At 42.7% G+C, this 24,363-nt stretch overlaps 1 protein-coding gene across 1 annotated transcript in view; it reads left to right on the forward strand.

Annotated features, from left to right (window-relative positions):
- Positions 1-24,363, forward strand: part of DDX6 (DEAD-box helicase 6) — a 77,798-nt gene that overhangs the window by 50,096 nt on the left and 3,339 nt on the right. Inside the window, exons 7-13 of the mRNA XM_073602491.1 lie at positions 158-252; positions 4,889-5,011; positions 11,917-12,045; positions 17,123-17,239; positions 19,663-19,726; positions 20,825-20,926; positions 23,975-24,154. Of these exons, the coding sequence (XP_073458592.1) occupies positions 158-252; positions 4,889-5,011; positions 11,917-12,045; positions 17,123-17,239; positions 19,663-19,726; positions 20,825-20,926; positions 23,975-24,147 (803 nt within the window). The 3' untranslated portion in view covers positions 24,148-24,154. The remainder of the gene's footprint in view (positions 1-157; positions 253-4,888; positions 5,012-11,916; positions 12,046-17,122; positions 17,240-19,662; positions 19,727-20,824; positions 20,927-23,974; positions 24,155-24,363) is intronic.

Raw genomic sequence — 24,363 nt, forward strand, 5'->3', positions numbered from 1 at the left:
AAATCGGCAGGCTATCAAATACTTTTCCCCTCACTGTACATTTAGTTCCCAAATCCCACGTATTCTGTACTGTTTCCAAGAAACTCAAGGTATTTCTACCGTAAGTTAAGATCCACTTTGTAAATGTTTGTCTAACATGATTTTCTTTATTTTCTAGTTCATGTGGTAATAGCAACTCCGGGAAGGATTCTGGATCTCATCAAAAAAGGCGTAGCTAAAGTTGACCATATTCAGATGATAGTTTTAGATGAGGTAAGGATATCGCCTATGTGTAAGGTGTTCCCAGTTGTACTTGGTATATAATTTGAAATATAGGGGATCGGTGCACATTTGATCAACATTTGAGTTTGGTTATCCTTGTGCACACTGTTGGGTGTTTAATTTTGTATACATTTGGGTTGAAATTATAGCACTTAGGTTTTCTGCAGTTGGGGGCCCTTGCAGAGCACCTTTTGGGATTTACAAGTGCCATCAGTAGTATTCCAAATGTGCTATTATCTGCACTTTGATTTTTTTTTTTTTTTTTTTAATACCAATTCAGTATTTTCATTTGAGGGCTTCTTTTAGGAGTTGTGGGATTTTGAACAGTTTTTAGGTGTTATTGGCGGGTTCACACTAATGCGATGTTAGACATCGCATGTAATTCGCACCGCTGTGCAGATCGCATACGATCCAAATTCAATCATTGTATGGTTGATTTGCATCACATTTGCACCAAAATGGTTAAGGACCCTTTTTTTGTTCCGCACTGAAATCGGATCGCATGGGTGTTCACACCTATCCGATTCCTGCACCATTTGGCAGTTCGCACTGCGATCCGATCTTGGGGTGTCAATAACTTTGTATTGACGCCCACAGCGGTTCATGTATGGCAGTGAATCGCCGCCAGGTGACGTGCGATGCAGGAACCCGCACTGGAATTGCTCTGGTTCCTGCATCGCAAATATGTGAACTGAGGCTAAGGTGTTTTACTTGGGCAGTTTAAAACGGTCTGCACTGCTAAAATATAAACAAGCTAGGTTCAGCAGCTGGCTTTCACAAATGATATATAAATCCATCAAACATCAGGCAGTAAATATAATGCTGCCCTTCCACAATATTAACATAAACAATATAAAACGTAAAAACCAATAGTGCTAAACGAATAAGTCAAAGTATAGTACCCATGTTCTTCAGCACCATGCAGCCGTGATCTTCATGTGCAAAGCCATTACTGACAATTAGGTGGCATTACAGAGTAAAATCCTCACATGGGCATACAGTATCTCACAAAAGTGAGTACACCCCCTCACATTTTTGTAAATTTTTTTTTTTTTAATTATATCTTCTTGTGACAACACTGAAGAAATGACACTTTGCTACAATGTAAAGTAATGAGTGTACAGCTTGTATAGCAGTGTAAATTTGCTGTCCCCTCAAAATAACTCGGCACGCAGCCATTGTCTAAATTGCTGGCAACAAAAGTGAGTACACCCCTAAGTGAAAATTGTTCCCTCCCCAGTGTCGTGACTCGTTAGTGTTACAAGGTCTCAGGTGTGAATGGGGGAGCAGGCATGTTAAATTTGGTATTGCACTCACTCGCTCATACTGGTCACTGGAAGTTCAACATGGCACCTCATGGCAAAGAACTCTGAGGATCTGAAAAAAAGAATTGTTGCTCTGCATAAAGATGGCCTATGCTATAAGGTTGCCAAGACCCAGAAACTGAGTTGCAGCATGGTGGCCAAGACCATACAGCAATTTAACAGGACAGGTTCCACTCAGAACAGGCCATGGTCGACCAAAGAAGTTGAGTGCACATGCTCAGCGTCATATCCAGAGGTTGTCTTTGGGAAATAGATATGAGTGCTGCCAGCATTGCTGCAGAGGTTGAAGGGGTGGGGGTGGGGGGGGGGGGGTCAGCCTGTCAGTGCTCAGACCATACTCTGCACACTGCATCAAATTGGTCTACATGGCTGTCCCAAAAAGAAGCCTCTTCTAAAGATGATGCTCAAAGCCTGCAAACAGTTTGCTGAAGACAAGCAGATTAAGGACATGGATTACTGGAACCATGTCCTGTGGTCTAATGATACCAAGATAAACTTATTTGGTTCAGATGGTGTCAAGAGTGTGGCAGGAACCCGTTGAGGAGTACAAAGTGACAAGTGTCTTGCCTACAGTCAAGCAATGGTGGTGGGAGTGTCATGGTCTGGGGCTGCATGAGTGCTGTCAGCACTGGGGAGCTACAGTTCATTGAGGGAACCATGAATACCAACATGTCCTGTGACATACTGAAGCCGAGCATGATACCTTCCCTTCGGAGACTGGGCCGCAGGGCAGTATTCCAACATAACGACCCCAAACACCTCCAAGACGACCACCGCCTTGCTAAAGAAGCTGAGGGTAAAGGTGATGGACTGGCCAAGCATGTCTCCAGACCTAAACCCTATTGAACATCTGTGGGGCATCCTCAAACGGAAGGTGGAGAACATCCATTGGCTCTGTGATGTCGTAATGGAGAAGTGGAAGAGGACTCCAGTGGCAACCTGTAAAGCTCTGGTGAACTCCATGCCCAAGAGGGTTAAGGCAGTGCTGGAAAATAATGGTGGCCGCACAAAATATTGACACTTTGGGCCCAATTTGGACATTTTCACTTCATAGGGGTGTACTCACTTTTGTTGCCAGCAGTTTAGACAGTAATGGCTGTGTGAGTTATATTGAGGGGCCAGCCAATTTACACTGTTATACTAGCTGTACACTCACTACTTTACGTTGTAGCAAAGTGTCATTTCTTCAGTGTTGTCACATGAAGATATAATAAAATTTACAAAAATGTGAGGGGTGTACTCACTTTTGTGTGATGTATGTTGCACTCAGCACGTATTAGTCTGGAGATGCATCAGGGTACTTCTTTCTTAAGCAGTGGATCTGATTTTTCTTTGGAGTTTTTTTTTTTTTTTGTGGTTTAAGCTTGTTTTATGAATTAGTGTTGTCAGGCTGTGCCATATATGGCACCAGCCTGACTTTTTTTTTTTTTTTTTTTTTTTTTTCTTTTTCGTAAAGCGAACGCACATCGCTGTTCATTGGCAATGGCTGTGACTTGTAAAAGCAGCCACAATGCTGAGTGAGCAGTCGCTATAATGAAAAGTCAGCATGGTCCTGTTCGATCACTAGTAAAAGATCACTGAGCTGCAGCGCTCTGTATTCTGCCAGCAGCTGCTTTTACACACACCGAGCACCAGCATATACTTTACACAGAGCTACAGCTCTTGAATTATCTTTTGCTATTATGAATGAACAAGTGACGGTGCTGATTGCTCATAAGTGCCTGGTAAAACAGCTTAGAGGTTGGGGGTTTCTGTTCTGGCTGTTCTTCCCCCACAGTAACTTCCATAATTTTGGGCTTCGAAATGGCATGGAGCTACAGCCAGCATATAGAAGTGCATTCAGTGACAAACGAAGATTCCAATCAGGACAGGATCAATTGCTAAATGCGCTTGGTCCCCTGGGGAAGTTAAATTTTTGTTTTTTTGTTTTTGTGTTCTAGTTCAGTTGTGGTTAGGAACCATAGACCTTCCCCAGACCTCTCCCAAGTCTTGCCTACCTGTGCCTGTTTCACCAGCCCCTTTTTTTGCTGTGTGGTTTGCGCTGCAGCTTCTTCAGAGTTCTCCCAGCTTGACTGTACTGTACTACCCTCTAGTCTTCATTCTTACGGAAAGGCTGTATGCCAGCACAAATGTTGTACAGCCTTCCCATAGAAATGGAGATTACAGCTCACATTTATGGAATTGTAGCAGAGCCTAGCTGAAAGTATTTTAAAGGCTGTGTTGATCAGCTCTTGGTAGAATGGGCACAGCCTAGTGTAACCTGTGGAAGGATTTCTTGGCAGGAGGGTATAGGGAGCATGGGAATACAGTATTAAAATTCTGACCTAACACTGCATGCATTAGTTATCTCTGCAAATGTTTAAGAGTATTTTGGGGTCTATATAGTACTAAGGTAAACTATAGAAAAGGTTTATGCAAGTACTTGGCAAGATTTTTGCACATTGTGTTTATAGTTTGAACGATGTACACAATTGTGGGAACTTGCAAGTTCACCAGTATTTTTTTATAGGCTTCATAAAATTAATGATTTGGGGTGTTTTCATAAACCAAGTCTGTAATGTACATAAAATTCACTGTAAATGTAATTTTACAAATCCTCCTTGGCTCTGCACTTTGCCAAGCAATATCCCCACTTGCTTCATGGTAAAGCTACTGAATTCGATTTTGCAGCAATGTTCTTGTGACAGTGAAAATTGTCACTGTTTTAGGCCCCTTGCATATGGTACAGCCTAGGAGCAGTACATCCTTTCCAGCGCTTTAATGCAACCAAAGGGAAAGGTACAGCCTCCAGCCCTGCTGCAGGCAGCCCGTCAAGTCTATGGCACGCTGTGGCTGAACGCTGTACTGTGTGCTATCCGTTTTAGCCCAGGTTCACACTGAGCTGCGGGAATGAAGCTGTGTGAGTTCAGTTGAACTTGCACAATTTCACTCCCGCATGTCAGTCCTGATTTCAGAGGCATCCTGTGCAAGTTTCTGCACAGATGTCAATTTAAATCGCAGCCCGAAATTGCCAAAAGTAGTACAGAGACGACTTTTTGAAATCGGTGCAGCGCCACAGATTTGACATGTCAAAACACTCCAGTGTGAACCAGGGCTAAGGGCTTTGTGCATTTAAGGGTGAAGACCTCCTGCAGAGCTGGACACTGCACCTAGATGGCCTTGTATAGAAGGGGCCTTTTAATATGTGTAGCTTTGCAAGAAAATAATTCTGAACGAAAAACAAAATGTCTCCAAAAAGTTCAAGTTTTTTGGATTTATAAATTTGTTTTACGGTTACAAATTAACGCCATCTCTGTCTTCAGGCTGATAAACTGCTTTCTCAAGATTTTGTACAGATAATGGAGGATATTATTTCTACGCTACCTAAAAACAGACAGATTCTTCTTTATTCAGCCACTTTTCCTCTCAGTGTACAGAAATTTATGGTAAGCTGCTTTGGTTTTACTTTTGCTGTACTAGTGTTAGGCTGGCCATACATTGTACAATTTCCTTATTCATTCAATCTTTTTAGATTTACCAAAACCATATAATGAGGTTAAACCTAAACACTTTCAATGTGTATACAATCAGGCAGGCCCTCGCACTACATATTTGAAGGTAAATCTAAAGAAAATTGTATAGTGTATGGCCTGCCTTTGTTTTATCTAGTTTAATGATCAAATGATTGAATCACATGTGAACATGAGTGTGGGGGTAGTGTGAGGTAATAACTGTTTGAATAGCCTCCTAATAAGTGCATTAGAGAATTTTCCTGATTGTATATTGCTCTGTCAGCACTCATCTTGTGGTTGCAAAGGCAGAAGGTGTTTGTTTTTTTTTGTTTTTTTTTTTTTTTTTTATTTATGCATTAAGATAAAAAGCCTTCTGTGTGTAGCAGCCCCCCTAATACTTACCTGATCTCTCCCTCTCCGAGTTCCTCGGCCCTCGGACTCTCCTTCTTATTGGCTGAGACACAGCAGCACCATTGGCTCCCGCGGCTGTTGCAGAACAGAGGGCTCAGATGTCACCTCCCCCCCCCCATAGCAAGCTGCTTGCTATGGGGGCACTCGACAGAGAGGGACCTGAGAAAAGGCTGCCCTGTGGCCAAACCCCCTCCTTTGCAACACATGATTTGGTTATTGCATAGCTTAGGAGTTGAAATGCATTTTTTTTTTTCCCATATGTTTCTAGTCGCTGGATTTTTGTTATGGTCTATTAGACCTTGCCCTTGATCTTTCGCATTCACTGGGGGTTGTTTGCTCTAGAAGAACTGCAAACCTTATTCTGTGTGTGATTTTGTACTCGGAGAACAATGGGGGGGGGGGGGGAGTTGTGTTTGTACTGCTTTTGGCTGTATGCTGTTGGAGGTGGAATTTGTTTGCTTGCTCCATGTGCTGTTTTTCCCTCCTTGGGTTCACCTCCCTAACAAACTACCCCCCACTCCTCCTCCAGTAAGTTCTGCCTCTTACACTCGTACAGGCTTGGAATACTGCATTGGGTTGTTGCTGGAACACTGAAAGCTGCTCCTCACCCAGCATTAAGTATACAATGCCAGCAGAAGCGGGTCTGCACAGTACTATGTATTTGTGTTCATAAGTTTACTATATATGAATGATAACACAAAAACAACCCTGGTGATTTTGGCCTGATAACATGCACACAAGTTGACATGAAGGGGCTTGAATGGCTATTAAAGGTAACCATCCTCACCTTTTTGTCAAGAGGAATGGGCAGCTTTACATTCTGAGAAGATAAAGAGCCTCATCCACAAATGCCACAAAAGACGACAAGCTGTAACTGATGTTTAAAGGGGGCAATACACAGTATTAAGAACTGGGGTATGTAAACTTTTTTTTTGATCAGGGTCATTTGGCTAGTTTCTGTTGTGATTTATGATTTAAAGAATAAACACAGTTGATAATAAATGGCTTCAGCCAAACACTAAGCATGAGTCAAAGTGTACATATATTTTTTTTCTCTAGTCTGTTAACTTACACAGGTTAATTGCTGTGGACTCCAGACAGTGTGCAGCTCTGCAGGGATTCAGTCACTTTTCTGTACTCCAGATGGCGCACAGTGGTCCCCTTAGGGTTACCACCTCATCCCTTTAAACATACATTAATTACACAGGTTCTGAGGACAATTTAACGCAGATAAGGCACTAACTGAATTTAATTACCACCTTGATCAGCCACAGAACCTGTGTAATCAGTTTTAAAGGGATGAGGTGGCAACACTAGGTCCCCTCCTTCCTAAGGTGTTGCCCTGATGGGGTTGGCAATCAATTGGTTTACTGTTGTGGGGTTCAGAGAGCCTCATTCCCCATGGCTAGTCGCATGCTGATGAGCCAGTTTCTCTGCCTACACATTTGTTCTGTACGCAACCATTCTGGGGAGAGTTTGTTTTTTTTCCCAACTGAACTAGGCTATCAGCATACGATCTACAGGGTCTCCCATTTCGGGACCCAGTGGACAGGCAGGTGAAAAGCGTGGCAGATTCTCTGCCAGCAATCAGAGGGCTTGGCCTTGTTTCGGTTATCTCCCACTTGTCTGGACTTGACAGTCCTAGTTTGCAAACCTCTCTGTACATGGTTTGGACCTCAGAAGGTACTTGCTATTGAGGGTGTGGGTTTTTTTTTTTTTTCCTGGGACTAACTATCACAGACCTGCAGTTATAGGACTACCGTCTTCCTCTAATTTGGAGGTATAGGGCTCCTTCCTCTAGGATGGGCTCTCAAGTCTTTCATCATGGGACCTGCCTCCACTTGGCAAACCCCCACCTGTTCTCAGGGTGGGGCGACGTCTTTGGCTGCTGACTAGCTTCTGCGGTTGGGGGGGGGGGGTGTGTTGATTCCCTTAGTGACGTTGTCCATAAAGTACAGGGGCTTCTGTTTTTGTGCCTTTGAAGGTCATCAGATGCCCAGATTGGGATCTGAGCTTCTTGCACGCGTCTAAGTGAACAAGTTTTGCTTGACATTGGTGCGCTTTGTGGATCCTTCCTTGCATCTAGGAGATTCTAGCCTCTACATAAAGGAGTCTTTTCTCCATGTCCATCTTTGTACATCAGTATTCCCTCTGCAATGGGAGATTGGCCTTCAAATTCCTAGCTCTCTTTGGACTGGCATTGGCACTGAGAGTCTTCACCAAGCCACTGGCTTTGGTTCTTTACACTTTGGCGGGGTATCTCTTGTTGGGATATTTGGGTGTCTTCCTCCTCTAAGCTTGGCTTCCTTAGTACTTAGAAAGTGAGCTGTCCATCATTCAGGTTTCTGGTGCAGAGTGCTAGAGTGAAGTCTTCCAATCAATCTTGCTCTCCTCTCCCCTTGGGAGTACTGGGTCTCACTCCGGACACTTTTGTATTTTGTTTTCTTTCCTAAGAAACTTATCTTCATGTCTTTCACTTCTCTGTGGACTGCTTCCATCCTTCCTACATAAGGATGCTGGGCCTGAGTGGGCTGCTTTGCAGATGTCATTTACACACAACCCTATGCCAGATCGTTTTGTAGAGATTCTGCTGGGTCAGCCTATCCACTTACCTCTCCCAGTGCTTCATTGCCTTTGTTTTCTGGACACCGGTTCAGTTGGCCAGGATGACCAATTTAACATACAAAGTTACTTGGCATTGATTCCCACAACTTTGTCGCCTGTGTCCTGGCTTTTCTCTAGGGGTGTGGTAGTACATTGAGCTAAGCCTTTTCGAAGTTCTAAGTCCATTGGCTTTCTCCCTTGTGTTCTGTCTTTTTTTTTTTTCCTTTGTTTTTTTCTGTTTTTTTGTTTTTCCTTGAATGGATATAGTTTTACATTCTTGTTTCCATGTCCCTTATTTGCAAGAGTCTTTTGCCTAAATGTGGTTAGGGCCATTGGAGTCTACCTCCAGTCTGACATTCTAGTCATAGTTCTGGCTGGTTCGATTAGTTACCCAGTGATCCAGGCTTGTGCCCCGGTGGGGTGAGTAGCTCCATTCCCAGGTACTATGCAGTCTGTCAGCCCAATTTATTGGCTTTCTTGATGGAGGTGACCCGATGCTGCTGGCTACAAACAGAATCCTGTGCTACAGATAGGGTGTTTGGCCACCACCATTGTGACCTTGTTTCTAAGGTCTAGGTGCTCTAGCCAATGCAGAGCCTTCCTTCTGCTCGGGGGGAGGGGGGTTACTGCCATTAAACGTACTCTAAGAACAGGGCTGTCTTCTCTGTTGCACCTGGCTGCTGTAGGTCTACCTTGGCTCCACTAGAAGCCAGTTCTAGTTCCTTGAATTTTTCCCTTGGGCTTCTGCCATCAAGAAATGAGTCCCTCCTTCCCTACAGGAGCCTATTCTCCCAGAGATGTTCGGGTTCTTGTGCTTTTTACAGCATCTATCATCTTTCTCTTGCAAGCTATTGGGCTACCAGTTGATACTCTTAAAGTAACTTTAGTTAAAAAAAGGCAGGATTTTTAATGCAGAGGAGACCTGCTTTTTATCGCTTGTGCATTAAAACCACCTAGCCTGTCCCCTCTTGCGTGTGCGCAGCTCACTTTTTTTAAATTCGGCAATGCCAAAGAATGCGCAGATATGACATCTCTTCTATGCTACTGTTGGAGCTGCTTTAATTGGTGTTAAACCCTCTGCAATATTTAGTTTATCAATAAAATATTCCCCAGTAAACTGTTTAAAAATACTACCCCAGAACTTGCAGTTTACATAGTTGCATAGTAGGTGAGGTTGAAAAAAGACAAGTCCATCAAGTACAACCTATGTGTTTGATTTATGTCTGTCCTTGTATAACCCTGTATGTTGTGGTCGTTCAGGTGCTTATCTAATAATTTTTCGAAACTATCGATTCCCCCCGCTGAGACTGCCGCCTGTGGAAGGGAATGCCACATCCTTGCCACTCTTACAGTAAAGAACCCTCTACATAGTTTAAGTATAAACCTCTTTTCTTATTGAGTGGCCACGTGTCTTTATTAAACTCCATTCCGCAAAAAAGTTTTATGCCTATTGTGGGGTCACCAGTATGGTATTTGTAAATTGAAATCACATCCCCTCTCAAGCATCTCTTCTCCAGAGAGTAAGTTCAGTGCTTGCAACCTTTCCTTATAACTAATATCCTCCAGACCCTTTATTAGCTTTGTTGCCCTTCTTTGTACTCGCTCTATTTCCAGTACATCCTTCCTGAGGACTGGTGCCCAGAACTGGACGGCATACTTCAGGTGCAGCCGGACCAGAGTCTTGTAGAGTGGGAGAATTATCGCTTAATCCCTGGAGTTAATCCCTTTTTTAATGCATGCCAATATTCTGTTTGCTTTGTTAGCAGCAGCTTGGGATTGCATGCTATTGCTGAGCCTATCATCTACTAGGACCACCTTGTCTTTTCCGTCCTAGACTCCCCCAGAGGTTCTCCCCCTAGTGTATAGATTGCATTCATATTTTTGCCACCCAAATGCATTATTTTATATTTTTCTACATTAAACCTCATTTTGCCTTGTAGTTGCCCACCCCATTAATTTGTTCGGATCTTCTTGCAAGGTTTCCACATCCGGCTGAGAAGTTATTGCCCTGCTTAGCTTGGTATCATCCACAAATACTGAGATTGAACGCTTTACCCCATCCTCCAGGTTGTTGAGGAACAAATTGGATTGGTCCCAGCACAGAACCCTGTGGAACCCCACCCCGGACCATTCCAAGTATTCCCCATTTATCACCACCCTCTGAACTCACCCTTGTAGCCAGTTTTCAATCCATGTACTCACCCTATGATCCATGCCAACGGACCTTATTTTGTACAGTAAACTGTCAAATGCGGGCCCTCTATCTAGATGGCAACTCGCCTCCTTTATAGAAGGTTAATAGATTGGTTTGGCAAGAACGATTCTTCATGAATCCATGCTGATTACTACTAATTTTCATTACTAAAATCTTGTATATAGTCCCTTATCCCCTCCCAAGAGCTTGCATACTATTGATGTTAGGCTAACTGGTCTGTAATTCCCAAGGGTGTATTTTGGGCCCTTTTTTAAATTGGAGCTACATTGACTTTTCTCCAATCCGCTGGTATCATTCCAGTCAGTAGACTGTCAGTAAAAATTAGGAACAATGGTCTGGCAATTACTTGACTGCCGGGTATGTTCCCGACTCTCCTTTAATAAGGAGGGTCTTCTCAGTGCCGACAGTTGCTTCCCTAGATTCAGAACCTGGGCTTCCAGGGAAACAATGTGCTTACATTTTGCACAGCAGTATTAGCTCCCCATTAGGTAATCAAGGAACACATACATGCTGTAAGATGTACACCGTGTCACATCACCGCCCTTGCCGGGCATCGTACCTACCGATTGGGATTATACTCTGTCCAAATTGCCTAACTATTAGCTTCCTGACAATACTACGACTTTGTGTTGCTGGGTCCTGCTCTTTGCTTGCCTTAACTTTCCTGTGAAGACTCGAAACTAACAGTGAACAGTGCATTCTCCAACCAGTCTTAACTTTGAGAGAAGGAAGGAAAAAGTGCTTTGCTATCCTAGGCACAACATTAGCCCTTGCATGTGGGGGTGGCTCCATAAGATGTTGCAAGAGGAGCCACCCTGAAATAGGAAGCCCCGGGCAGTGATCATGGCACCAGCTTAAACTGGAACATAGACAAAGATTAACACTTTGTCGACAAAGGTAAGGTTAAAACCTATGGGTGTGTTAAGTCTTAAAGCGGAGTTCCACCCAAAGATGGAACTTCTGCTTTTCCTGTTCCTCCCTCCCTCCGGTGTCACATTTGCCACCTTTCAGGGGGGAGCAGATACACCCCCCCCCCCCCCCCCCCCTTTTCTGGGAGACATACAGGTCCCAGAAGACAGCAGGGACCACTGAGGACGCGCAGTGGGACTCCTGCTTGCGCCGTAGGGAACCAGGCAGTGAAGCTGCAAGGCTTCACTTCCTGATTCCCTTACCAAAGATACGGCAGCCGAGGGACAGATCTGCTTCGGGTGAGGACATCGTGGGAGCCCTGGACAGGTAAGTGTCCTAATATTAAGTCAGCAGCTGTAGTATTTGTAGCTGCTGACTTTAAAAATAATAAATAATTTTGGCGGAACTCTGCTTTAAGTCAAAACAAGCTCATGGCTAATGCAGCCAACTTTTGGGTAAGTAGTTCAGGTGGCTCTAGAGCTGCCCAGTCGCTTTTATGGGGCACAGTAATTTCCAGCAAAATGCAGATTTTTACTTGTGCGGAAAAATAATTGTTCTGATGTGGCTGCTGAAAATGCTTAAAATTTCTATCGCTTCAATGGAGACTGTTCTGATATGCCGCATAGGTACTAGCATGCATGTGTTGTAAGTTTACCTCTTAAGTTGTGATTTTTCTTCTTTTCTACTAATGTGCATCTAGTCCTCCCACTTGCAAAAACCATATGAGATCAACCTGATGGAAGAGCTTACGTTGAAGGGAGTTACACAGTACTATGCCTATGTTACAGAAAGGCAAAAGGTTCACTGCCTTAACACACTTTTTTCAAGGGTAAGCGTCACAATTGTGTTTTTACATTAATAATTGTCATGTTTTTCTCCCTCTTTTCTTTAGTGATTTGCTTGACTGTCTAGTTTATTGCAGACTGGTTTGTATTGGGTGTAATATGAAGTATAGCTAAGCCCACACTTATTTTATCTCAGGTAGGTTGTGTTTTACCCCCTTAATGACCAGGCCATTTTTTTGCGTTACGGAACTGCGTTACTTTAACTGACAATTACGCAGTCTTGCGACGCTGTACCCAAATAAAATTGATGTCCTCCAGCCCCCCCGCGGTTTTTATTTGCGCTAGAAACAAAAGACCAATTTTAAAGATGAAATGTTTACTTTCTGCTATGATCAATGAAAAAATATAAAGTTTTCTTCAATTTAGGCCAATATGTATTCTGGCTACATATTTTTGGTAAATTATAGTATATTGATTGGGTTGTGCAAAAGTTATCGCGTCTACAAACTAGGGGATTTATGGACTTTTTTAATTTTTTTTTTTTTTTTTTTTTTTTTTTTTTTTTTTTTTTTTTTTTTACTAGTAGAGGCCGTAATAAGTGATTTTAAGCGGGATTGCGGTGGACAGATCGGCACTTAACTGACAATCATTTAGAACTATTAAATGGTAACCAGTATTACAGTAGTTGGTGCTAAAAATATGCACTGTTGCTGTAGTAATGACACTGGCAGGGAAGGGGTTAACACCAGGGGCGATTAAAGGGTTAAGTGTCCCTGGGAGGTGCTTACACTGTGGGGGATGGATTCACTGGAGGCACACAGATCTTCTGTTCCTGCCAATCAGGAACATGCTGTCTCCTCTTCTGTCAGAATGGTGATCTGCCTTGTTTACATAGGCAGATCATGTTCTGCCTTCTCTATGGAACGATCGGTGTGACCCACTCATTGGCTTCCTCTGTGGTCATTCGGGGCGTGTCCCTCAGAAGCTAGTGCACGAAGCGGCATACAAGTACGTCAATTCGCAACTGGTGGTCGGCAAGTAGTTAAACCCCATTTGGAAATGAGGGCATAACTCTAAAATGTGGAAAATACCTCAACTTTTCCCATTGGAAGGTTCTTGTTCTTGTGACCATTCAACATTTTGGATATTACCTGTCACTCCACTCAGATTTTTTTTCTGTACAGCACGCTCAAGACAAAGCCTCTTCAAAATTCTTCCAGCTAGGATATTCTCTTTGCGTGAATTGTAGTCTTCCTTTTTGTATTGAAAGAATGTCCCATTTGTGGACAGCTGTTCATATAAAACAAAGATTGTGGCACACTTGCATAACAGGAGCAGAGCTTGGCTGGAAATCTTTTGAAGAGACCTAGTGAGTTGCACAGCAAAGGTCTTGGTCCGTGTGACAGCGTAGGGACAAGTATACTTGAAATTGGTATAAAGCAAGGATGCCAGAGCCTATGGAGGGTAACTTTTTACAAAGATTAGTTGTTTAACCAATTACAGCTTTATATTCTAATTGCACTGGACATGAGCAAAGTATTACTACCTTCAGGTGATTTGCTATTGGCAAAGCTTTCAAGAATATGCCCCCTGGGGGGGGGGGGGGGGGGGTCCTGGTTGGAGCCCAGGCTGAAAGGTGGTCGTACACCACGTTACAGAGTTTGCTGTGATGTGCAACTTTTAGGCATTCCTATACCTGCTAGATGTTTTATGCTGCTGGGATAAGCTCTGTCCTTGTCCGCACTCCTATCCGTTTGCAAGAGGACCTGATGGTGGCTCCGGTTTTTTTTTTTTTTTTCCCGAATTTTCTGCATGTTACAATTGCTCGAACTATTAAGTCTTAATACAGCCATTTTTGTCCAGGCTACAAGACTCCATTTCCCTTCTCCAGTTCCTCCATTTTCACTCGAGTTGGATCTCTGTACCCCTACCCTAAATGAGGCAGGCATAGAAGGGAATGAGGATAAAGAAACAGCATTAGGGGCTGCAGAAGATTGTGCTCTCATCACCTTTACATCAAAAGGGAGCTTAAAGTGTTACTAAACCCAGGACCCTGCATTTGCTAGATCTGGTCCCCCACAGTACACAGAACATGTAAATGCGGTTATTTTAGTAAATATAAACTGCTAAATGCCTTTTCTCATCAGCAGTCTTGTGGCTTCTATTAGTGTCTAGTGAAAGCTTGTAGCTTTTCATTCTCCAACTGTCCCATGAGGCTGCAAGACCCCTGACCCTCTGTCTGGGCAGTGCGGATTGGCCCTGTGCAGATCCGGTGCACCCTCCCAAGAGAAAACGCACTCTAGCAATACATCTCGCCAGGTCTACTTGGGTACAGAGTCCTGCAAAACTTAAGACATTCCTGGTTCTTGATAAAAATAGAGGCCAAATCAGATCTACTGTCATGGGGCCCTTTGTTCCAACCTGCTTCTCAGTCTCTAGCTCTAACCACTTGCCTACTGGGCACTTTTACGCCCTTCCGGCACAGACCAGTTTTCAGCTTTCAGTGCTGTCTCACTGACAATTGCTTGGTCATGCAACACTGAACTCGTGACATTTTTATCTTTTTTTTTTTTTTTCACACAAGTAGAGCTTTCTTTTGGTGGTATTTAATCACCACTGGGTGTTTTATTGTTTGCTAAACAAAAAATGACCACAAATTTGGAGGAAAAGGTTTTCTCGTTTGCAAAACGCTTTTTTTGCAAACAGATCATTTTTCTCCTTCACTGATGTGGCGGGGCACATCAGTGAAGGAGAAAAATTATCTGTTTGCAAAAAAAGCGGCACTGATTATCAGTGTGGATATTATCTTTCACACTTGTCGGTTATAGTCTCTCCTCATGTGACAGCATGAGGAAAAATGCCGATAACCAGCGTCCTGACAAAATGGGCAACTCGGCAGAAAATCGGACCACGTCCCTTCCGCTTTAAACCATCAGTAATTGCTGATTTGGACAAATTGGTGTTTGGACACAACACCAGCTACTGAATACCTTGCGGTACAGGAAGATTTAGCAGTTTTCACAGCACAGCGGCTAACTAGGACAAAGTTGTCGCTGCCTCTAAGGCGGCCATTTTCTCGGCTAGCTTCGGAGCGGAGTAACAATCTTCGCTCATATTGTGCACTGGGCTTCCTTCAGTTTCCGGTGTTGTGTCCAAACAGCAATTTGTGAAAATAGAATTTCGTTAATCTGCAATTCATGATGGTTTAAAGAAAATGGAAGTGATGCGTGTTGCTCGTTCTACTAGGTTCGACATTTTGTCAGCATGCTGGCAAGTGAGTTTACATTGTTGATCACGTGGTAAAGGGTTGCTGTGATTAGCCCTTTACCCCCATCTATAATCCGCTTTGTCCGAAAGACAAAGCGATCAGAGTGTGCCGGGGCTTGGTTCTGGGAGAACGTCATTTGGCTATAGCGCAGTCGGCAAGTGGTTAAACAGCATGGCTTTCAACCCCCTAAGAGGGGATCTTTGAATCTGTACCTTGTTGAACGCAATAAATTTGCTTCCAGAAAAAGCTAGTTTTAGCTGGAAATCCTACTTGATGTCTAGTGTAAACACGGGCAATTCATCTCCAAAGATTACTTTGTGCCTTGCATTCTGGCCTTCCTGCAGTCAGGTCTTGGCCAGAATTCAGAAGTCATCATGGGACAAGCCAATCCATTCTTTGCTTGGCACGGGGTACCAGGTCTCCCCTTTTGTTGAGTATCCAGCTCTGGAATCAAGTCCTTCCGTTCGGTCCCCCCCCCCCCCCCCCCCTTCATGACAGATACCAGCGATGTTGGGCTGAGGACTCCTGGGCACCTTGTCAGTGTTAGTACTTTGTTATCATGGAAGTCTTGTCTTCATCATTCTGGTGCCTCAGGTTTTTGGCTCTTTGCAGCTTTGGACCACCCTGCTGGAGTGCCAACTGATTAGTGTTGTCAGAATATCACATCGGGGGTCTACATCAACCATCGAGGAGGAAGTCTTCGCCACAGCAAGAGGTAGATTGCACCCTGACTTGAATGGAACTTTACAATTCAGCCTTTTTCTGCCATGTACTTTCCAGGCATTTACAATTTGCATGCTAACCTCTCAGCTGGCAAAATTTGATCCCTAGACCTGGAGATGTTCAGTACCTGTGTAGGTTTAACAAATGGGGCAAGTTTGTCTCTAGGTACAAATATCCTCTAATGGAAGCTCGAACATTTACTGGTTTTTGCATAGGTGTTGAGGCCTATGACTTGCCTAAGGTAGTTTCTGCCTTTTTACCAGTCAGGACATCATTCTGTCTGGCTCTAGTTCACTAAAAGCAAATTTCCCTCTTCTTTCCGGGTGTGGTTTGGGCTGAGTCTTTTAACCACTATATTCAGAAAGATGGATTTCCTTTGTCATCCCACATGGTTCCTGTAAGGGGGCACCATTTTCTATCATCTGAGGTGGCTCAGATCAGTCATCTAAGCTTATGGTCAAGAGATTAGGTTCTACCCTCTCCTGCCGAGGTGCACTCTAGACCTGCGAGTGCTTATTGGCATTAAGCAACAGTGTCCTAGATTTGCAAGGCTGCCAGCTAGTGTTGAAGTTCTAGCAAGTGGATGTTGTGACCTCATCTGAACACTACTCTGAGCAAAAGATCCTTCAGGCGGCGCTGAGCCGCAAGTGGTCCTATTTTGTTTACCTGTTACCCTTTGCTGTGTTGCCCACCATCAGTTGGACTGCATTGGTGAAAGACTGTCCTTTTTTAATAGGATGAGAAGAAATCAATTTTTTGCATCCTTTTGGGGAGATAAACTAGGGTTTTTGTACTCTCCATAAAATCAACAAGGGGTGGGACCTTTCTACAGCAATAAAGTGAAAAATCCTATATTTTTTTTTTCTTCAACCACTTCAGGATTACAGCTTTTCCACTAGGCCCAGAAGAAACCTTACCTTTCAGAAGTTTTTGTGACAAATGCGTTTGATGCTATGTTAGGAATGCGATGTGTGATAATGTAGTAAATTTTCAAGACTATAATGGTCAAATGTTTCATGCTTTTTTAGTGTTGAGAAAAACTTGAATTGCTTCAATGTACCCTGAGGGCTGTAGGTTGTCTTCGCAGAAAAGGACACTGCTAACCAGTACTTTTGATGGTTTGTTTACAGCTTCAGATTAACCAGTCAATAATTTTCTGCAACTCATCTCAGCGGGTAGAGCTGTTGGCCAAGAAAATATCTCAGCTGGGCTATTCGTGCTTCTATATACATGCAAAGATGAGACAGGTTTGTAACACTGCATGCTTTTTTTTTCCCAAGGGTTTTTTTAAATTAAAAAATGTACTTTTGTGTTTCCTTTCCATCTACTTTGTGGTCCTAAACGCACTACCTTTTTTTTTAATTAGATTATATAGCATTTTACAACACAGGGAAACAGTCAAAATTACTTTCTTTTCAACTGGCCCAGTTTCCCCAATGCTCTGCATTGCAGCATGTAAAAACCTAATTTTGCTACGGTCTTCAGCTAGACTTTGACTTGCATTTCTTGCATGCGTGATCTGGGTCTGACTTGGATAATAAAGTGACTTGTATTCAGCCAACTGCAGGCAAAAGTCAGCTGACATCCCTTAGCCAGTTGAGGCTCTGGAGAGATCTCAGTGAACCACTGAGAGCCTGAACCAGCTGCTCCCGCCCCCTGCACAGCCCAGCTCAGACAAAACTGAGCGATAAGACTGTTGATCACTCAGGTCTCGGTCTTTGAGACGGCAGGGGACAGATGCAGCATCGAACTGATGCTGCATCCACCTTGGTGAGTTTTTTGTTTTTTGTGTTTTTTTTTTCTTCATTAGTTTAAAACCAGAGAAGGCAACTAGCATTTTGGAAGGATTGCCAAGAACTACCCCTTTTTTTTTTTTTTTTTTTTTAACCACCACTTATAGGGAATCAAATATGTAGAGATACTTTTTAAATGGTGTACTGCAAGGGTTTTTAGGTCACATTGTAGAGTGCAGCAGGGCCAAAAGTGAATAAAATTGTGGCCATGTATTAAATGCTGGCAAATGGAAATGCACTGCTATAACAATGCAGAGCTAAGGACAGTCACACTTATCACTTGGCACCTGTGTGGGCATTCATGAGCATTTTGAAACAAGCATGTGGTTTTAAGCTCACTTGTATCCGCAGTAATTAAAATTCTGCTTAAAGCAATGTTTGTCCCAGCATAGTTTACAATGCCTGGCTATTGAATGTTGGAACTGAATGCTGTTGGTAGGTTCTAAGCTTAAAGTGGATCTAAACCCTATTCATGAAATTGGCCTGGACATATATATCTGTAGTGTTTACTTGTCTCTCTCCAAAGTCCTGAGTCCCATGTCTTTTCTGCTGCTCTGTTCCTCTGTTACCAGCATGATAACTTCTGAAGTCTGGGAGGTAACTTGGAGACAAATAAGCAGAGAGCTTGTCTATTCACAGCATAGCTCTGCAAGTATCTTCGTTCCTCTGCCTATGTGGAAGGGGGTGGCTCTCCTCCAATCAGCTGTGTATGCTCAGACTGACTAAGCAGGAAGAAGAATTTCTAACGCTATGTGCACTTTCTAAAGAGTCTAGAAAGCTGAAGACTGCAGATATACATGTAATACTTATGTAGGGAGATTTGTTTCAGCTGTGTCATCTGAGGCTGTTCACTTCGCTGGGTATATAAGGGTTTACATCCACTTTAAGCTGGCCATACGTGTTTTTTTTTTTTTTGTTTTTTTTTTTGTTTTTTTTGTTTTTTATTCCCCCCCCCCCCCCCCCCCCCCCAATCCCAGTGGGCTGAATGAAAAACTGACCAGATTTCCCCATCCACACAATTGATGTGGATGAGGGAATCTCTGCTGCGCTACTGTATTTCAACAGCAGGGGGACAACTCCACTGTCATGCACAATTCAGCTCTGCCTGCATAGCCACACCACTCATTTACAAATGAATGACCTACAGGACCTGTTTTCCACCACAGTAGAAGGCTTGTACTTCTCAATGGACTGTGAGGGTGGTGCTGTTAAGCACCCCAGTAATCTCTTCACTCTTCTCGCAGCTCTGAACCTGACAGAGGGAAGCCCACAGAGCTGTTGCAAGAACATGCAGGAGCTTCAGATTGCACCTGCAATCCAATGCTCTGCAGACACCGGAGAAAAAAAATGCACTTAATTTTGTGAGCAAAATGCTGTTTGTTTGTTTTTTTGTTTTTTTTATTTGTTTTTTGTGTTAATTAAAGTGAATATAGCCTTAATGTATGCAGGAATCTGAGATTTCTACAAATGAAGGTTATAAGGGTTGCTAAAATAGTTGACTCCCAATTACCTTAGTTGTAAATCATCTGTCTCTAATGTTTTAGATCTTACAATGTGTCTGATCGTCATTCAAGTCAAATTTTGCAAAAAGTTGTTGACCGCTAAGTACATTTTGAACAAGCGTAAACTAGTGTAAATAACCCCCTCATTTGTTTTAGGGATGACAAATGCAGTGTACCAAAAAAACGTTTTTGGTAGTTAATGTTTGTGGGAACACATGTGCCATGACTCTGACCTTTTTTTGTGCCTGATTTTTTATTTTCTTTTTTTTTCTCCACTTGGTGTGATTTTGAGGCTAGATTGTGGTAGTGTACGGGGTTTTTATCAATATATTTTGTTCTGAGAAATGCAATATAACTTTTGTAATTGTCTTTTAGGAGCACAGGAATAGAGTTTTCCACGATTTCAGAAATGGCTTATGCCGAAACCTTGTTTGCACTGGTAAGATTTAAAAAAATCTATTGTGATAATCCTTTATGTAATGGAGAGGTCTTGATGTGTTAAGAACATCTGGCTTATAGATTTTGTTAGCAGGAAAAGCTAGATCATGCTGGCCTATATCTTGCTGGCCTGCCTTCACGTCTTGCACACAACCTGATTTTCCAAAACGTAGGTAAACTCCATAATTCTGACCACTTTGTACCGTGATGCCCATATTTAGGGTGTATTATGAAGCATTGGTCAGTCTGCAGCCTACCACCTACCCCTTCCCCCTTCCCTACAGGAACTTCTGGGAGTGGGGGTTGGGGGGGGGGTCCTGCTTGTTGGAGCAGTTTCCCTGTCAATTTGAAATTGACGTGGCTGCTCTTGTCAACCGCATCTTTCATTCTCAGGAAGTGGTGAATGACAAACAAGCCCTGTCTGCCAGCAGAGGCACTGTTTCAATGGCACACCGCAATTTGTGGTCCATTTACACTTCCTGAGGCCCTGTAACTGAAGGTTCATACCTCTGTACAGGCCAGCAGTTGCAGGAGCCTGTGCACCTACGGATTGCGGGTGCAATGCTTTCCAGGCTCCGACGTAAAAATGAGCACATTTAATTTTTTTTAATGTATGGGTGCATTTTTTTTTTTTTTTTTTTTCCCCCAAAAGCTTTAGCCTTTGAAGTAAAACTTCCCCAGTAAAGAACTCCACAACACCCCAATGCTTGAATCCTTGCACTAAACATTTTAAAGAACCTGTAAAGCCACATGTAGTTGTGTAGTTGTTGCCATTGCTCATTATTCCTGATCATGCTAGTCTGATGCTTTAACTTCAGTATTTCAAGTTAATAACCATGGGCAAGAATAAATGCTGAATTCTGAACATTTGCTGCATGTTTTTTGTTGGGGACTCAAATACTGTTGCCAAAAAGGCACAGTTTGCACCTTCAGGAAGTGCGCAAAAGCTACCAAACACAAATTTCCTATAGATAACGGAAACACTGTTTTACCCTGTTTGTATTTCTAGCTTAAAATGAGCATGGTTTTCTAGTTTTACTGTAATTGTGGTCTTCCCAAAAATACCCAATGTAACCAAATCCACTTATTTTTTTTAAAGATTTGTTTACCCGTGGTATTGATATTCAAGCTGTGAATGTGGTGATAAACTTTGACTTTCCAAAGTTGGCGGAGACCTATCTACATCGCATAGGCAGATCAGGTAAGAATTTTGAAGTGAGTTGTCTTGGAACAAGTTCTGAAGTTTTTCTTGCCTGCAGTGACCTCAAAAAACAGAATGCACATAAGGCAAGCTTACAGTGCCTTAAAGTAGTCATACCCGAACCAAAAAAGTAAATGTATTGGGATTTTATGTGATAAACCAACACAAAAGTGGCACATAATTGTGAAGTGGATAGAAATTTTTTTTGTTTTTCAATTTTATTTTTTTTTTAATCTGAAAAGTGTGACGTGCAGTTGTATTCAGCCCCCCTGAGTCAATACTTTGTAGAACCACCTTTCACAGCAATTACAGCTGCAAGTCCTTTTGGGTATGTCTCTACCAGCTTTGCGCATCTAGTGACATTTTTGCCAATTGGCAAAATAGCTCAAGCTCTGTCAGATTGGATAGAGAGTGTCTGAACAGCAATTTTCAAGTCTTGCCACAGATTCTCAATTTTGTATTTAGGTCTGGACTTTGGGCCATTCTTACACATGAATATTCTTTGATCTAAATCATTCCATTGTAGCTCTGGCTGTTTAGGGTCATCGTCTTGCTGGAAGGTGAACCTCTGCCCCAGTCTCGAGTTTTTTGCAAACACACGGTCGAATTTTCTGATGGAAAATATTTGATGGGAGCTTGTTGTCAGAAATTCCGACCGTGCGTAGGCTCCATCGGACATTTTTAATTGGAATTTCCGTCACAGAATTTGAGATCTGCATCTCAATTTTTCCGACTGCAAAAGTCGTCGATTCCGATCGTGTGTACACAATTCCGACGCACAAAGTTCCACGCATGCTTGGAATCCAGCAGAAGAGCCGCACTGGATGTTGAGCTTCATTTTTCTCGGCTCGTAGTACACGTACGTCACCGCGTTCTTGACTTTCCAAATTGCCGACAAGATTTGTGTGACCGTGTGTATGCAAGACAAGTGTGAGCCAACACCCGTTGGAAATAATCCATGGATTTTGTTGGAATGTCTGATCGTGTGTATGCGGCATAACAGGTTTTCTTCTAAGATTGCCCTGTATTTGGCTCCATCTTCCCCTCATCTCCAACCAGCTTTCCTGTCCCTGCTGAAGAAAAGCATCCCCATGTTTCACAGTGGGGATGGTGTGTTCGGGGTGATGTGCAGTGTTTTTCCACCACACATAGCATTTTGCTTTTAGGCTAAATTAAATCTTTTAACTCTGACCATAGCACCTTCTACATGTTTTCCGTGTCCCCCACATGGCTTCTCGCAAACTGCAAACATGGCTTTCTTTCAACAATGGCTTTTTTTTCTTGCCACTCTTCCATAAAAGCCAGGTTTGCATGACTAAGACCCCCTTTCACACTGGGGCTGTTTTCAGGCGCATTAGCGCTGGAAATTGCCTCTAAGAACCTGAAAACTGCCTCCCATTCGTTCTAGTGTGACTTTTCACACTGGGGTGGTGCGCTTGCGGGGCATTCCGAAAAGTCCTGGAAGCAGCATATTTAGGGCAGTTTGGCAGCTCTGTATTTAACGCTCTAAAAACGCCCTGCCTATTGGAATAAACGGGCAGTGCTTCCGAAGCTCCTGAAAGCGATTCGGAAGCGCCGCAACACGGGAGGTTTTAACTACTTTGGGGTTAAAACAGCGATAAAGCGCTGCTAAAACAAACAGCGCTTTAGCGCCAATGTGGCCCCAGTGTGAAAGGGGTGTAATAGTTGTCCTGTGGACAGATTCTCCCACCTGAGCTGTGGATCTCTGCAGCTCCTCCAGAGTTACCATGGGCCTCTTAGCTGCTTCTGATTAACACTCCTCTTGCACGGCCTGTCAGTTTAGGTGGACGGCCATGTCTTGTTAGGTTTGCAGTTGTGCTATATTCTTTCCATTTTCGGATGATGGAATGAACAGTGCTTCGTGAGATGTTCAAAGCTTGGGATATTTTTAGTCTAGTGGAACCAAGTAAAGGGGGCTTAATAAACAAATGCACGCCACTTTTCAGAAATTTAATTGTAAAAAAAAAGTTTAATTTTCCTTTCACTTCACAATTATGTGCCACTTTGTGTTGGTCTATCACATAAATGTATTTTAGTGGAATTTTAAGTTTTTGTTTGTAACATGACAATGTGGAAAATCAAGGAGCTTGAATACTTTTTCAAGGCACTGTATTGAATTCCAGCCAAAGTATTCTAGTTTTGGATATAACGGGATGTTGGCATCTGTATCAGGTTTTTATTGATAGCTGTATCTGCTTGTGAGATTCATCCCCACTATTGTTGCTGATCACCACAGTCGCTGAGCTCAAATTCAACTGTCACACAAACGTAGCCTTTTTATTTTTTTTCTTAACCTTAAATAAGGACATGTTCCAGTGCATTCCAGTGTGTTTTTGAGTTTTACAGTATTCCAGCGCAGGGAAAAATGCAGCATTATTTACTTTTTTTTTTTTTTTTTCTGGAACGTACGAACAGCAAGCACTGGTGTGAACTACGCCATTGAAAACCATATAAGCTATATTCCATGCATTTTTGATGCAGGAAAAACACATTGGACTGCATGTGGTGTGAACTAGCCCTTAAAGATCACACCTGACAATCTTGGTCAATTTCCTATTACTTTCTATGGCACCAAAATCTTGGTAACCTGTTGCCCTCCAATGGTAACACGCAGCTTATGTTTCTAAGCTGTTAGAAACTGAAAATTACTTCAAAAACTGAAGCCGGGTTTTAAAGGTCACAGCAAAAGTACAAGTAGCTGGGGAAGGCTGGATTTGGCTGTTTTTTTTTTTTTTTTTTTTTTTACTTCTAAAGAGTATGCAGGTGCCTTTGGGATAACACTTAAAGTTCACTTAATCTGACTATGGACAGCTGGATTGGGGAGAGTTCATATGTCCTATTTTGTAACAAGTGCTTGGCCTGCCTTTTTGGCATGTTTCAGAACATCTTTTAATAAAGTATAATTTTGTCCGATGAGAAATGTTTGTTTCCTCCACTTTATAATCTTAGATGGTACCAGGTTCCGTTTCGAAGATAAAAGTTGTTTTTTTTGTTTTTTTTTGTTTTTTTTACATTTTGTTTTACTAGGTCGTTTTGGCCACCTTGGGCTTGCCATCAACCTGATCACCTATGATGACAGATTTAACCTTAAAAGTATTGAAGAGCAGTTGGGAACAGAGATCAAGCCCATACCCAGCAGTATCGACAAAAGCCTCTATGTGGCAGAGTATCACAGCGAGTCTGGAGAGGAAAAACGTTAATCTGCAAGTCAGTGCTTACCTTTATGGCTTATTTTGTATTAAACTCAGTGCAAGATTTTTTTTTTTGTATGCCAACTTTTTATTTTGGGGTCACTTTAACAAAAGGTTGCGTTCCACTTGTTAGGATGCAGGTTTCGATTGAAATCAGTGGAGACTCTTGCAAAGTTGTGTAAAGTACAAGAACCACAATGCACTCCTGTTCAATTCACACACAAT

The sequence above is a fragment of the Aquarana catesbeiana genome, linkage group LG10 (assembly GCF_042186555.1).
Source record: "Aquarana catesbeiana isolate 2022-GZ linkage group LG10, ASM4218655v1, whole genome shotgun sequence".
Lineage (NCBI taxonomy): Eukaryota > Metazoa > Chordata > Amphibia > Anura > Ranidae > Aquarana > Aquarana catesbeiana.